Here is a 14,114-nt window from a genome sequence, read left to right on the forward strand (position 1 = left end):
AGGGGAAGTGGGATTACTGGTATCGAAAACACACAGAGATATGGGGTAAGGGTCGGGGCTAAGGGGAAATGGGATTACTGGTATCGGGCCCTAAGGGTGGTCCTTCCGCCCGTAAGATTTGTTTACAGCTTGATCCTTGAAGCTTGACCAGCGGTGCCTGCCTGTTTTGCAGCTTTTAGATAAGGCTGGTTCTGGCTTCTGGCTGACAATAGGCTTGTGGAGCTTTTAGATAAGGCTGATTCTGGCTTCTGGCTGACAATGGGCTCGTGGCATCTAGTTTCCTCAGCAGTCCAATTTCAGTAGAACGAAAGAGCCCTGTTTTCCATATTGTCCTGGACAACTTCAATTGTCAACTTGACACACCTGGGAAAAGAGGACCTCAATTGGGGAATTTCCTCTATTGCATTGGCCTATGGCCATGGCTGTGAGGCATTTTTTTGATTGTTGCTGATGTGGGAGGGCCCAGCTCACTGTGGGCGGTGTCACCCCCGGACGGGTGGTCCTGAGTTATAGAAGAAAGCAGGAAGAGCACAGGCCAGAAAAGCAAGCCAGTAAACAGCGTACCTCTGTGTCCTCTGCTTCAGCTCCTGCCTCCAGGCTCCTGTTTTGAGTTCTTGCCTTAGGCGCCCCTTGATGATGAACTATGAGCTCTAAGCCAAATAAACCCTTTCCTCCCCAAATTGCTATTGGTCATGGTGTTTATCACAGCAACAGAAACCAAACAAGCACATATGTAAAACATTCCGATAATAAAACCATGTTTTAGAAAAGAAGTAATAAGCATGTAATAGTTCATACCAAGTGACAAGGACTCCTTTCTAACAATGTGCTCTTCTCCCCCCCTCCCATCACCTGGATATTGTGAACAGGAAAGGCACCGAGGAAGCTCGCTCTTGGCACAGATTCTTCGAGACCATCTGTTTTCAAGTACAGTACAAATTTACAAACTCTGTTGGAAACTTTGAATGGTTTTTAGAAAATAACCCCTTTTAGCCTCCCTTCAACATAGAGACCACATCTCCCTGCCTGTTATAACAGACCCTAGAGTTGGTGGTAGCCAGATGGGTCTGCTCCTGAGGTGACCCACTCTCTGTGTTCTTTGATAAGCACCTGCTACTCCTAGCCACAGAAACTGCCAGTTCCCTGTATCCTGCATCTTCCCTTCGCAGAATCCACCACCTCATGGTTTATTAAGCTACTCTGCTAGCCTGTGTATCTGCAATTTCACCACCTCATTCAGAATTGCTGCAATGGGACCATAAAGCATTTTAAAAACTTTTGTATCTCCCTTAACATAGTTAACTCATTATTTCATAAATTGCTCTTTGTGAACCATGGCTACGCAAAGGAAGCTTTGAGAAAATATATAGCTGCCTGGGTCAGGTATGCTAGCCTCAAGAAAGGACTCTGAGCCAGGGCCACCAAATCAATCCATGAGGGCCACAGAGACACTGGGCTCTGAATTCCAGGGATTCTGAGGTCACACCTATGCCACTTCTATGACATTTAGTTCTTGCTGCTGTTTAATTAAATTTTTATTTTGAGGTAATTGTAGATTCATATGCATTTATAAGAAACAGAACCAACATCCCTATGTGCCTTTGACCCCCAATGGGAGCATCTTTAGAAATGTAGTGAAGTGCCACAGCCAAGATACCAACCTTGGCACAATCAAATACAAAATGTCAGCATGGGTTTCTTCTCTTTGCTGTTTTAGAGCCACATCTGCCTTCCCTTTCCCCTGGAAGCTGCTAATCTAGTCTCTATTTCTATGATTTTTGCAATTTCAAGAATGCTATAGGGGTTGGAGAGATGGCTCAGTGGTTAAGAGCACTGGTTGCTCTTGCAGAGAACCTGGGTTCGATTCCTAGCACCCACATGGTGGCTAACAACCCCCTGTAACTCCAGTTCCAGGGGAGTTGGACACACTCTTCTGACCTCTGCAGGCATTGCATGACACAGGTACACTCACATGCATGTGAGTAATACACTCATATACATAAAAATAATAAATAAAAGATTTTTTTAAAAAGAATGCTATATAGATAGAATCATGTGGTATGTAACCACATATTATGTAACCATAATTCTCAGGAGAGCCGACCATGCTGGGACTCAGCAGTTGGTTCCCATTGCTGAGTAGCATTCCGTGGAACGAATGGTTTGCACTTGAACTATTCACCCACTTAATAACAGCCGTGTGGTTTCTGGTTTGAATAAATCCGCTCTGAGTTTATTTGGTTAACTTCTTATGGGAAAATCATTTTTGTTTCTCTGGACAAATGTCTAGAAAGCAAAAGTGGGCTGGATGGTAGAGGCTGGCTGGATCCTTGGGACATCTATACCATTTCACATTCCCACCAAAAGTGCATAAGAAACCCAATCCTCATCAGCATTTGGCCATGAATTTTTATTTTGACTATGCTGGCAGATGTGTAGTAATAGCTTACTGTGTTCTAATTTGCACTTCCCTATTAGCTAATGATGTTGAACATAGGTTTATGCACTTATCTGCCTCTTTGTAGCCTCTGGAAAAATGTACACTCCTGTTTTTTGTTCTTTTTCTAACTGGTGTATGTGTGTGTGTGTGTGTGTGTGTGTGTGGTGTTGGGGATTGAACCCAGGACCTTGTACATGCCAGACAGCATTCTACTCAACTACATACCTAGTCCTTAGTAAGGCAAGCTCTCTCTGTTGAGCCCAGGCTGGCCTCAAACTCACAATCCTCCTGCCTTTACCTCTTCAGCACTCAGACTGTGTGTGTGTGTGTGTGTGTGTGTGTGTGTGTGTGTGTGTGTGTGTCACATAGACATAGAGACCCTGTCTCTAATTGGATTTTTTTTTCCCATTTGCATTACTGTTGAAATTTGGCACTTTTTCCTATACTAGGTAGTAGTCCTTTGAAGATATGTGATTTGCAAATACGTTCACCAGTCTGTAGATCTTGCCCTTTTCATCGTCTTAACAGAGTCTTTCATGAAGTGAAAGTTTTTTATTTTGGTGAAATTCAGTTCATTCATTCATCAAACGGATCATGGTGTCAATTCTAAAATCATTTGTCTAGCTCTATTGCGCTGGATAGCTTTAGTGTCAACTTGACACACCTGGGTGGAGGGAGCCTCAATTGGGGATTGTCTTTATTGGACTGGCCTGTGGCCATGTCTGAGGGGCATCTTCTTGTTGAGTGATGTGGGAGGGCCCAGCCCATTGTGGGTGGTGCCACCCCTGGGCAGGTGGGCCTGTGTTGCATAAGAAAGCAGGCTGAGCAGGGGCCAGGAGAGCAAGCCAGTAAGCAGAATTCCTCCAGCTCCTGCTTCCAGGTTCCTGCCCTGAGTTCCTACCTTGGGCTCCCTAATGAACTGTGACCTGGGAGATGTAAGACAAATAAATCCTTTCCTCCCCAAGTTGGTAGTGGTCAGAGTGTTTTGTCACAGCAATGAAGAACAAACTAGGACATCTATACTCAAAGGTTTGTTTTGGTTTCTTTCTCTTAAATGTTTATAGTTTTACCTGTGATCAATCCATTTTCCATTTTTGTAAAACGTGCAAGGTTTAGATTGAGGTGTTTGGGGTTAGCTTTTGGCCTGAGGAGGTCAATTGCTCTTTCACGGTTTGTTAAAACAGCTTTTTCCACTAGCTTACTTTCACACTGTTGTCAAACACGTTTCTTTGAACCTAGTTCCAGATTCTCTATTCTCTATTCTGTTCCACTGATCTGTATGTCTACCCCTCCATGTGATTACTGTAACTGTTATCCTGGAAATGAGGCAGACTGGTTCTTTTCACATCATCCCTCCTTTGCAAAACTATAGTAGCTACTCTAGTGCCTCTCTTTCCACATAAAAATTTAAAGAATCTTGCATATATCTTCAAAATCATCTTTCTTGAATTATTTTAGGAATTGTGCTAAATCTTGTTATGGCTTGAAATATGTCATCCACAAAGATACATATAAGTCATAATGCATGACAACTACAGATATGACCTTATTTAGGGAAAAAAAAGATCATTGCAGTTGAAATCAAGTTAACATAAGGTCATTCAAGTAAACTTTTAATGCATTATGGCTGGTTTCCTTATAAGAAGGAGAGTCATGGAGACCCAGGGAGAACAGCACATGAAGACAGAGGCAGAGACTGAGTGACGCACCTGTAAGTCAAGGAATGCACAACTGGAAGCTAAGAGCAGAGCATCAGCAGGTCCTCCCTGGAGCCTTCAGAAAGAACATGGCTGGATTTCTAGCCTCCAGAACTGTGAGACAGTAAGTTTTTCTCTTCCTTTAAGCCACCCTATTTAGGGCACTTTGTTTCAGCATCTCTAGGAACCGATAACAAAACTGTTTCTTTCAGTTCCTGAGCAGTGCATTCCTCTCCATCAATTTGGTCTTCTTTAGTTCCTTCAACCTTGTGTAGTTGGCAGTATGCAGCTCTTCTACATGTTTCGGTAGATTTGTACCAAAATTTTTTTGTCATTTGTATTTTTTTTAATTTTTATTTTATGTGTATGCATGTATTGCCTGCATGTAGGTAAATGCACCCATGTCATGCAGTGCCCGTGAAAGACAGAAGAGACTGTCAGATCCCCTGGAACTGGAGTTATGGACAGTTGTTAGCTGCCATGTGCGTGCTGGGATACAAACCCGGGTCTTCTACAAGAACAGTCAGTGTTCTTAACCGCTGAGCCATCTCTTCAGCCCCTAACATTTGTAGCAATTGTAAATAGCAATTTGTAGCAATTGTAAATAGTATTGTGTTTTTAATTTTGGTGCTCTGGTAATCATTGCTAGTATACAGAAACACAATAGGCTGTTATATTTTCTTTGTCTTGTATTCCTGACTCACTTATTAGTTCCAGGGTTCCATTCTGTTTTCCTTTGAATTTTCTATGTAGGCCCAGTTCATCTACGAATAGAAGTAGTTTTATTTCTTCTTTTGTGATCTGCACGTGTTTTCTCTCTTCATCCTGCCATACTGTGTTGGGTAGAACTTCCTATAATAAATAAAAGTTTGGTGAGCAGACATTCTTGTCTCTTTCCCAGTTTTAAAAGGATTCCAAGCATTAACTGCAATGTTAACTGTAGGGTTTTAATAGAAATAGGTATTAGTTTTCATTGTAAGTGACTGTTGGATTTTTTTCAACTGACTTCCCTGAATCTAGTTGTACCTAGTAACAAGGAGACCCAGCATTCCCTCTCCTAGAATGGTCCCCATTTTCAGTCTTTTTGCATTAACTCAAGTATTTATAGAGTGTCCTGAGCCACTGGAAATAAACAGAAAACTTAATTTCTTCCTTCAAGAGGTTCATTGTCTAGAGAGGAAGACAAACAAGGGATTATCAGTCACAACAGATGTGGTAAGGGATCGGAAGGATAAATTCAGGGGACCACAGTCATGCTGAGGTAGAAGTCTCAAGCCAGAGGAGAAGCCAAGGTTTGGGGATCAAGGGCCGGTCCATGCACTCTCCAGAGCAGGCCATGTCTAAGATGGGTTCTGTGGGAGTTGATGGGGATAAGCTCTGTGAGGGAGGGCTTTCTGGGATAGGAATGACTAAGCTTGGCTGTATTGAGAATGGCTAGGCCACAAGGTGAAAGACAAAGAAGCTAAAGTCATAAGCAAGTAGGAAGGGATGCCAGCCTGAGTCTGTGCTTTGCCCCAGGGTCTTGCAGAGGCATTGAGGGTTTTAAGTAAGTGTGGCAGAGACACAATCAGATTTACATCTTAGAAAGATGGATAGGGAAGTGAAGTTGGGGAGATGGCTCAGTCTGTAAAGTGCTTGCTGTACAATCATGAAGACTTGAGTTTAGATGCCCAGCAGGCACAGGGGTTGGGTGGGAGCAAAACAGGAGGCCCGATTACTTATTAGCTAACCAGTCTAGCTGAATTAGTGAGCTCCAGGATCAGTGAGGGACCCTGTCTCAAAAATAAGGTAGAGAGGGGCTAGAGAGATGATGGCTCAGTGGTTAAGAGGCTCTTGCAGAGGACCCTGGTTTGGTTCCCAGCACCTATATGGCAGCTAACAACCATCCATAACTTCAATTCCAAGGGATCCAATGCCTTCTTCTGGTCTCTGTAGACAATGCATATATGTGGTATACTTACAGACATGCAGGCAAAACACTCATACACATAAAATTAAAATTAATTAAAAAATAAGGTAGAGAGAGATTGAGAAAGATGCCTGTGTTGAGCTCTGTCATATGCATGTGTACACATGTGTACCTGCAAACATATGTACATACATTCACAAACATGTACACATACCAGATAAAATATATTTTTTAAATATGTATCTACTTTTGTTTTATGTGTATGAGTGTTTTGCAAGTATGTAAATGTACAACATACAGTGCCCATGGAGGCCAGAAGAGGGTGTAGGATCCCCTAAAACTGGAATTACAGATGTTTGTTAGCTGTCATGTGGGTGCTGGGAACAGAACTTGGGTCTTCTAGAAGAACAACAAGTGCTTTTAACCACTGAGCCATCTCTCCAGCCCCATATAATACTTTTTGAAAAAGAAGGATGGGTATGGTAGTAATTTAGAGAATGAGTGGCAGAGGGCAAAAGTAGAGGTAGCGAGACCAGTTACAAGAGTGTGCTGTCACAATTCAGGTGAGGGAAAAAGAACTGCTTAAGCCAGACAGTGGCAATGGGAATCCAAGGAAAGGCTGTCAGAGGCATCAGAAAGTGGCATTGTCATGACTAAAAGCTGTGTAGTGACTGGGGGAAGTGTGGGACAGTCAGGTAGATGCTGATGTCTAGCTGGAGGAAGGACACTGGGGTCTAGAGCGCATGGAAGAGATTATGATATGGGAAGCTGGTGTGGTGGTTGGATCCATGAGAAAGAATGAGATCAGCCACCCACCCCCATAAAAATGGGTTGACTGAATGAGGAAGAAAACTGAGACACAACAGGCATTTATGTGTAAGAGGAGGAACCTCAAAAGATCCAATGAGGTTCAGAGAAATGGGGAAGAAACTGATCAGAAAGCAATGTCCCTGACCAGAAGAGAAGGACAGTGTCATGAAATGCTGTCTCAGGAGGTATTTCTCAAATACTCATCTATAACACTGTGGTTTCACACTATTTCTAGTCGCTCAGAGGGCAGCTCTGATGGAAATTCTTTTTATCTTAAATAATATTTTATTGGTTCTTTGAGAATGTCATACAATGTATTTTGATCATATTAAGAACTCCTCCCCCATCTTCTCACAGACCAACCTCCACCTCCCGACCCTTTCCCTTCATGTCCTCTATTATTTTTTGTTGCATTTTTATTTTTATTTTTTAATATTTTTTGAGAATTTCATACATGAGTATTGTATTTGTATTATTTTCATCCCTCCCAGTCCCCTTCCAACTCCTCCCATGCCCCCTCCTCTCCCCAAATTTCTTCTTCTCTTTATTATTTTTACATATACACACATACATTATAAATATACATGTATAAAGCACTGAGTCCATTTAGTGGTGCTCATGTATACCTGTGTTTAGGGCTACCCAGCTGGGATTAGATAGCTTTTCAGAGAGCTAGTCCCTGGAGAAAACTGATTTTCCCTCCTTCTGTGTTCATAAATTGCCTGTAGTTCTTCATCTAGAGGTGGGACCCTGTGAAATTTCCCTCTAGATGAGGGAAATTGGCATGTCAACCAGTTATATCATTATGCAGATCTTGTTGGATTACCATACTATGGAGATTTCATGGGTGTACCTTCCCTATTGTGTCTATAATGTATTAACTTGCAGCAGGTATCTTGTCCTCTAAATCTTACAGTCTTTCTGCCCCCTCTTCTGTAATGTTCCCTGAACCTTAGGCTTAGAAGTTACATTGTGGATATACCACTTAGGACTGGGTGCCTCACAACCACTTATTCTCTGCATTTTGGCCAGTTGTGAAACTTTGTAATAGTCTTCATCTGTTGCAAATTTAGCATGAATTAAGTACATTATTAATCTGTCTCTTAGCCCATCATTTAGTCATTTTCCTTCCTGTACCACCTGCATTATTCCAGCTCCCTCCGAGAAGCACAGTGTGGGGCCACCTTTGTTTCTCCCCAGTGGTTCTTTCCATTCTTCATTTACATGATTTCACTCCTCCATAGATTTAGAGTTCCTCCTTCCCTTACTTGCACTCCTTGATTCACAGTCCTGTCAAAATATTAGTTACCCAGATCACACCAACAACCACCTTCCTCTCTCTTCATTTCTGGATATATTAAATTCCAATCATTTTCAATTTATCTTTCATAACAGATTTTTTCCAGCAACATCATTTCCCTCTCTCTCTCTCTCTCTCTCTCTCTCTCTCTCTCCATGTGCACATTTGTGGTAATGAGAGTCATTTTCTCCTTCCACCATTTGGGTCCTGGGGATCAAACTCAGAACATTAGGCTTGGCAGCAAGCACCTTTACCTGCTGAGTCATCTCACAGATCCAACATCATTATTCTTTAAGGTTGTATATTACTACCCATCCACCTAACCCATATTTCCTCACTTGATTAGAAGCTATTATAAAAAAGTAACTTCTCTTAAAGAGACAGATAATTGCCTTACTAAAAGACATTCAGAAGATTGTGATCAAAGCTTTTTTTTTTTGAAGTACTAGAGTATACATTTTGAAATCACGATGATCCAGTTTGACACTGACAAAGCAGATGTGACCAGGTAGGTGGTCATGTTTTTTAGAAAAAGCAGGCTACTTCACAGATTCAGCCTAGCAATAGGCACCATTGACCTGGTGCTTGTGTGGTCTCACATGTATGAGTCCTGCCTGGGACTGAATCTAATTATCTTTTTGCATACTTGTGGAATCCATTGGTTTGAAAAAGAAATCTGTGACAATTGAGTCCAAAACAATTTAGAAACTAAAGCAAACCTATTGACAGAAAATAGCTCAGGAATAATTTTCTTTTTCTTTTTTCTCTTACAGCCAGTCTGAGAGTATGGGCTCAGAAGACAGTTTGGAATTCTTTTTAGAGGATGAACTACTAGACTTTGATCTGGTAACCAGACTGTGTTTCTTGATTTCAAAATTGTATTTGGCGGAAAGAGTTTGGATACTCATTTTTTTTTTCTTTTGAAGTTTTCTTTTCCAAAACTCCACAAAATTTCCAGAAGGAAATAAGATTTTGATACTGTTCTCAAATTGTATCTACCTTTGCCATCAGGCATTCTATGAAAAATAAGCATATATAAGAAAGTAATACCCAGCCCTTTTGAGGCTGAGATATAAAGACCACAGACCTGAGGTCACGAAACTAGTATGGTGGATCAGGCCTGTTATCCCAGCACTCAGGAGGTAGAAGCAGGAGGATTAGAAGGTCCAGTCATCCTCAGATACATAGGAAGTGGAAGGCCAACCTGAGCCACATAAGACCTCCCCTGCAAAAAAAGCCCCAAACCAAAAAAAATATGCCTTGTGAGGCCTGAGTCTGAGTCCCAGACCCCATGTTAAAAAAACCAAAAAAACAAAACAAAACAAAAAACCACCAGGCTTGGTGCTTCACATTTAGAATCCTAGCACCTGGGAAGCAGAGGCAGACAGATCCCAGAACTCACCAGTCAGCCAGTGTAGCCTACATGGTGAGTTCCAGTCTAGTGAGAGACCCTGTCTCAAGAAAATGGTGGATGGTGCCTGAGGAAATACACCTGAGGTTTTCCTCTGACCTTTACATTCACGTTCACATACACACACACACACACACACACACACACACACACACACACACATGTGCTCACATGCACATACATATTTATAACCACACAAACAAACAATGTAGCAGAAACAGGATTTCCCCCTTTAAAGACTGAGTTATAACACTGGGTATGGTGGCATGCACCTTTAATCCCAGCCGTTGGGAGGCAGAATCACATGGATCTCTGCAAGATCAAGGCCACCCTGGTTCACATTGTGACTTCCAGGTGCGTTGTGACTAGGGAGACAAAAACAAAAAACAATCAACAAAAAGACAAAAAAAAAAAAAAAAAAAAAAAGACTGGGTAATATTCCATGTGTATCTATACCATATACCATATTTCCTTTATTTACTCTTCTGTGGATGTTTTCATTGTCATTGCTTGGCTACTGTAAGTAATAATGAACATAGTTATAGTTAATACAGACATCATCTTTGTAAAAATGCTAATTTAAAGCAATACATATTTACGCAAATTCTTTAAAATGTGGGATATATTGGCCAGGCAGGGTGGTGCATGCCTTTTAATCCCAGCACTCGGGAGGCAGAGGCAGGCAGATCTCTGTAAGTTCAAGGCCAGCCTGGTCTACATAGTGAGTTCCAGGTCAGCTGGGGCTAGAGGGAGACCCTGTCTCCAAAAAAGCAATAAAATTGGAACATATAAAATTACTGTTGAGAGAAAATGAACCTCCCTCAGCTTCTCATCCCCTCTCTCCTCCGTCTTTCTTTCCCTTTTCCCCCGTTCTTCTGTCCCCTTTCCTTTTTCCTTCCTCATTCCCTCTCTAATGTCTCACAAGCAACCCCAAACAGTCTCTTCCCAACAGCCATCTCTCACTTGGAAATAGTGAGGCTCCCTTACATTCCTCTCCACCCCCTCGTAATCACAACAGTTGCTACAGAGTGCATCTTGAGTGCTTCCAAGAATCCTATTGTTGAAGGTTTGTTCCCCAGCTGTCAGGGAACCACCGCAGACACTATGGGAAACTTTGGGGAGGTGGGGCCTGGTGGGAGGAAGGTAGGTTGTTGGGGATGAGCTCTTGAAGGGGGTTGGGACCCTGGGTGTCTTCCTTTCAGTCTTTGCCTCCTGGCCACCATGAGGTCAACTGGCCTGTACCATATGGTCCTGCCATGATATGCATACGTTCACACAGGCCTGGAGGGAAACCAAACTGCTCCTCCTCAAAAATTGATTTTGGGGGCTGGAGAGATGGCTCAGTGGTTAAGAGCACTGACTGCTCTTGCAGAGGACCCAGGCTCAATTCCCAGCAACCACATGGTGGCTACAAACCATCCTTAACTCCATTTCCAGGGGAATCCGAAGCCCTCTTCTGACCTCCGCAGCATTGCATGACACAGGTGCACTCACGTACATGCAGGCAATACACTCATACACATAAAATAAAAATGAAAATAAAAATAAATTTAAAAAATTGATTTTCGCAGGTTGGAGAGTCAATGAACACAACAGTCTTCTTTACCCTACTGTATTTTCTAGACAAGCCACATGAATGTATCTGAAAGACACTTATCCTCTTCATTGTTGATTGATTAGATACCAGAGACTTATTTCAAGGAGCCAGAAGAATTACTTCAGGTCCTCACAGAGCTAGAGGAGCAGAACCTTACTCTGGTCCAGTATTCCCAAGATGTGGATGAAAATCTTGAAGATGTGAACAAAAGGGAAAAATTTATACAGGATAAAATGTGAGTCATTTGATCTTATTAAGCAATTTCTGACCAGAGATTGTGTCCAGCTTGCTTGTGATGTCTGTCTCATGGCCTCTCTTGGATTTAGGTTGGGATGTTAATTAGTAACAGTTCACATCCTGAGTGCAAAAGATAGAATTTATATTTGTTCAGAATATTTTTATTCTTTAGTTTGATTTTTCTTCCTATTTCCTCTCAGTAGTTAAAGTGTTTCCCCACCTAGTAATAATAAGATATAATTTGGAAAACTAGAAAAGTTGAAATGATACCTACTGCCTTAATTTGATCCAGATAGATTTCACCCTATCACCCGGCTAGCTGTCACTACTTAGAGCAAATCATACTTTGGATGGTAATAAAAGCATCTTCCTTGGCTGTGAATCTTAGCAAAATGATTTTCTGGGGTTTACTACTAAATCATTTTATAATGTATATATCAATATATCAGGGCCATCAAAGAGATTTATAACAGGGAAGAGATTAGTTATCATAAGTCACAGATTCTATGTTAGGACAGTTTGGAGAAAGTTTCAGGCTATAGAGAGTAGAGCTTTATATCTATTCATTATTTTCAAACTCTGTAAAATTGTTTGGAGTTTTGGGGGGGGCAGAAGATGGCTATCTTTTTTTTTTTTTTTTTTTTTTTGAGTCTCCCTGTAACCCCAGCTAGCCTGGAACTCACTATGTAGACCAGGCTGGCCTTGAACTCACAGAGACCATCTGCCTCTGCTGGGATTAAAGGCGTGTGCCACCACACCCAGCCAGATGGATATTTTTTTAAAATAACAGGGCAAACTACACTTAACTTCAAAGCAAATTAACTTTCCCAGAAGGCAAGAGTCTAAAAACCAGTGCCTCACAGCTCTGCCCCACTCCCCAGCTGTGTCTTCTGATTCCCTGTCTCCTGCTCCATCCTTGGTGTGTAGGACCCCAACCTGTGATCCTCTGGGCAGGGTGGGTACATACAGGTGGGAGAGAGATCTGTCAGAATCTGTTTCTCAAGGCAAGGTAGTCAGGGGTCTCCATTTTCTCAGTGGCTCTACAACCAGTCTGGTGAGCAGCCGAATTTGAGAACACTCACAGGCTAGCCCACAGCACAGTTTGGGGTCCTCACATCCCCACTCTGCTGCTTTCTGTTTGGAGGACTTGAGAGGAAACAGCAGAGAAAGGGAAGAAAATGCTTTCTGATGGAAGTTAAGAGCAGCATTTGAACATTTCCATGCCTCGTAACTTGAAAACTTATGTGTAGGACTGGGAGATGACTCAGAGGTTAAAACATTTGTTGCTCAAGCATAAGGACTTGACTTCAAATCCCCTGAACCCACATAAAAGTCAGATGTAGTAGGAGGCATGTGTAACCTGATACTCCTAGGCAAGATGCGAGATAAAGACAGGAGAATCTGGAAGCTCGGGGGCTAGCTAGCCTAGTATATGCAGAGAGAGAGACAGAGAGAGAGAGAGATAGACAGACAGAGAGACAGACAGAGACAGAGAGACAGAGACAGAGAGAGAGGGAGAGAGAGAGAGACAGAGAGAGGGCTCAGTGGGTAAAGGTGCTTGCCTACTAAGTCTAATAACCTAAAACCCACATGCTGGAAGGAGAAAGCCAACTCCTACAAGTTGTACTCTGACCTCTACATGTGCCATGCATTTGTCTCCTACCCCCACAAAACAAATAATAAATGCAAAAAATAATTTTTTTAAAGAGAGAACTTCAGGGGCTGGAGAGATGGCTCAGTGGTTAAGAGCACTGGCTGCTCTTGCAGAAGACCCCAGTTCAGTTCCCAGCATCCAGTTGGTGGCTAACAACCATCCATAACTCCAGTTCTGGGGGTGTCTGACACCCTCTTCTGACCTCTGTGGGCGTTGCATGACATGGGTACACTTATGGACATGCAAGCAATACACTCATAAACATAAAAATAAAAATAATAAATAAATTTTTTTAAAAGAGAGACCTGGCCTCATATAGGGTAAAAGTGAAGAACAATACCTGAGCCGTCCTTTGACATCCGCACTAGTGCCACAGCAAGCACACGCCTGTACTCACCCACGAAGCCACAATTAGCATGACACATACACACACACACACACAAAGATTAGAAGAGTTGTACGTACTTCATTCACGTCTTCAGACCCAGACTCCTGTGGCTGCTAGATGCCGAGGGCTGACACGTGCCAGGACAAAGGGTTGAGGCTCCTGGCCGATGGCTGTTTCCCTCAGTCCTGACTGAATGCCTGGGTCTCCTTCTTTTTGCAATAGAAACAACAACATAGAGTTCCTGCTGGAGCACAAGCATATGCTGAAAGCCAACTGTGAGCGAGAAGAGGAAAAAGCAGCAGAATTGGAACTGAGGGCCAGGCTCTTTAGTTTTGGAGAATTTAATTCAGATGCTCAGGTAATCATTCTGGTCTATGCTAACTTTGCTTTGTCTCCTGGTAATAATCTGCCTTCCCTGTGTAGTACATAATTGAGTGGGGGATAGGTTTGAAGCACAAGTTGTTGATACAGGTGGAAAACCAGCTTGGATTTATCTTGTCGGTACGTAATAGTTTTCTAGACGGCAACTATTCAGTTAGCATTAGGGTTCACACAACATGCTGCTCTGTTTATTCTAACTATACATTTGTCAGAATGTGTATGTGTGAAATAGCTCACTGCTTTTGATCATTTTAGTGGTAGCAAGTCATTAGCAGCAGACGCAGTAAATC

At 42.3% G+C, this 14,114-nt stretch overlaps 1 protein-coding gene across 1 annotated transcript in view; it reads left to right on the forward strand.

Annotated features, from left to right (window-relative positions):
- The window catches only part of Ccdc38 (coiled-coil domain containing 38), a 62,790-nt gene that overhangs the window by 37,254 nt on the left and 11,422 nt on the right, over positions 1-14,114 (forward strand). The window contains 4 exon segments of the mRNA XM_029563106.1: positions 4,162-4,261; positions 8,930-9,002; positions 11,248-11,399; positions 13,666-13,801. Of these exon segments, the coding sequence (XP_029418966.1) occupies positions 4,162-4,261; positions 8,930-9,002; positions 11,248-11,399; positions 13,666-13,801 (461 nt within the window).

This window comes from Nannospalax galili, unplaced genomic scaffold (genome assembly GCF_000622305.1).
Source record: "Nannospalax galili isolate Female #2095 unplaced genomic scaffold, S.galili_v1.0 scaffold734, whole genome shotgun sequence".
Lineage (NCBI taxonomy): Eukaryota > Metazoa > Chordata > Mammalia > Rodentia > Spalacidae > Nannospalax > Nannospalax galili.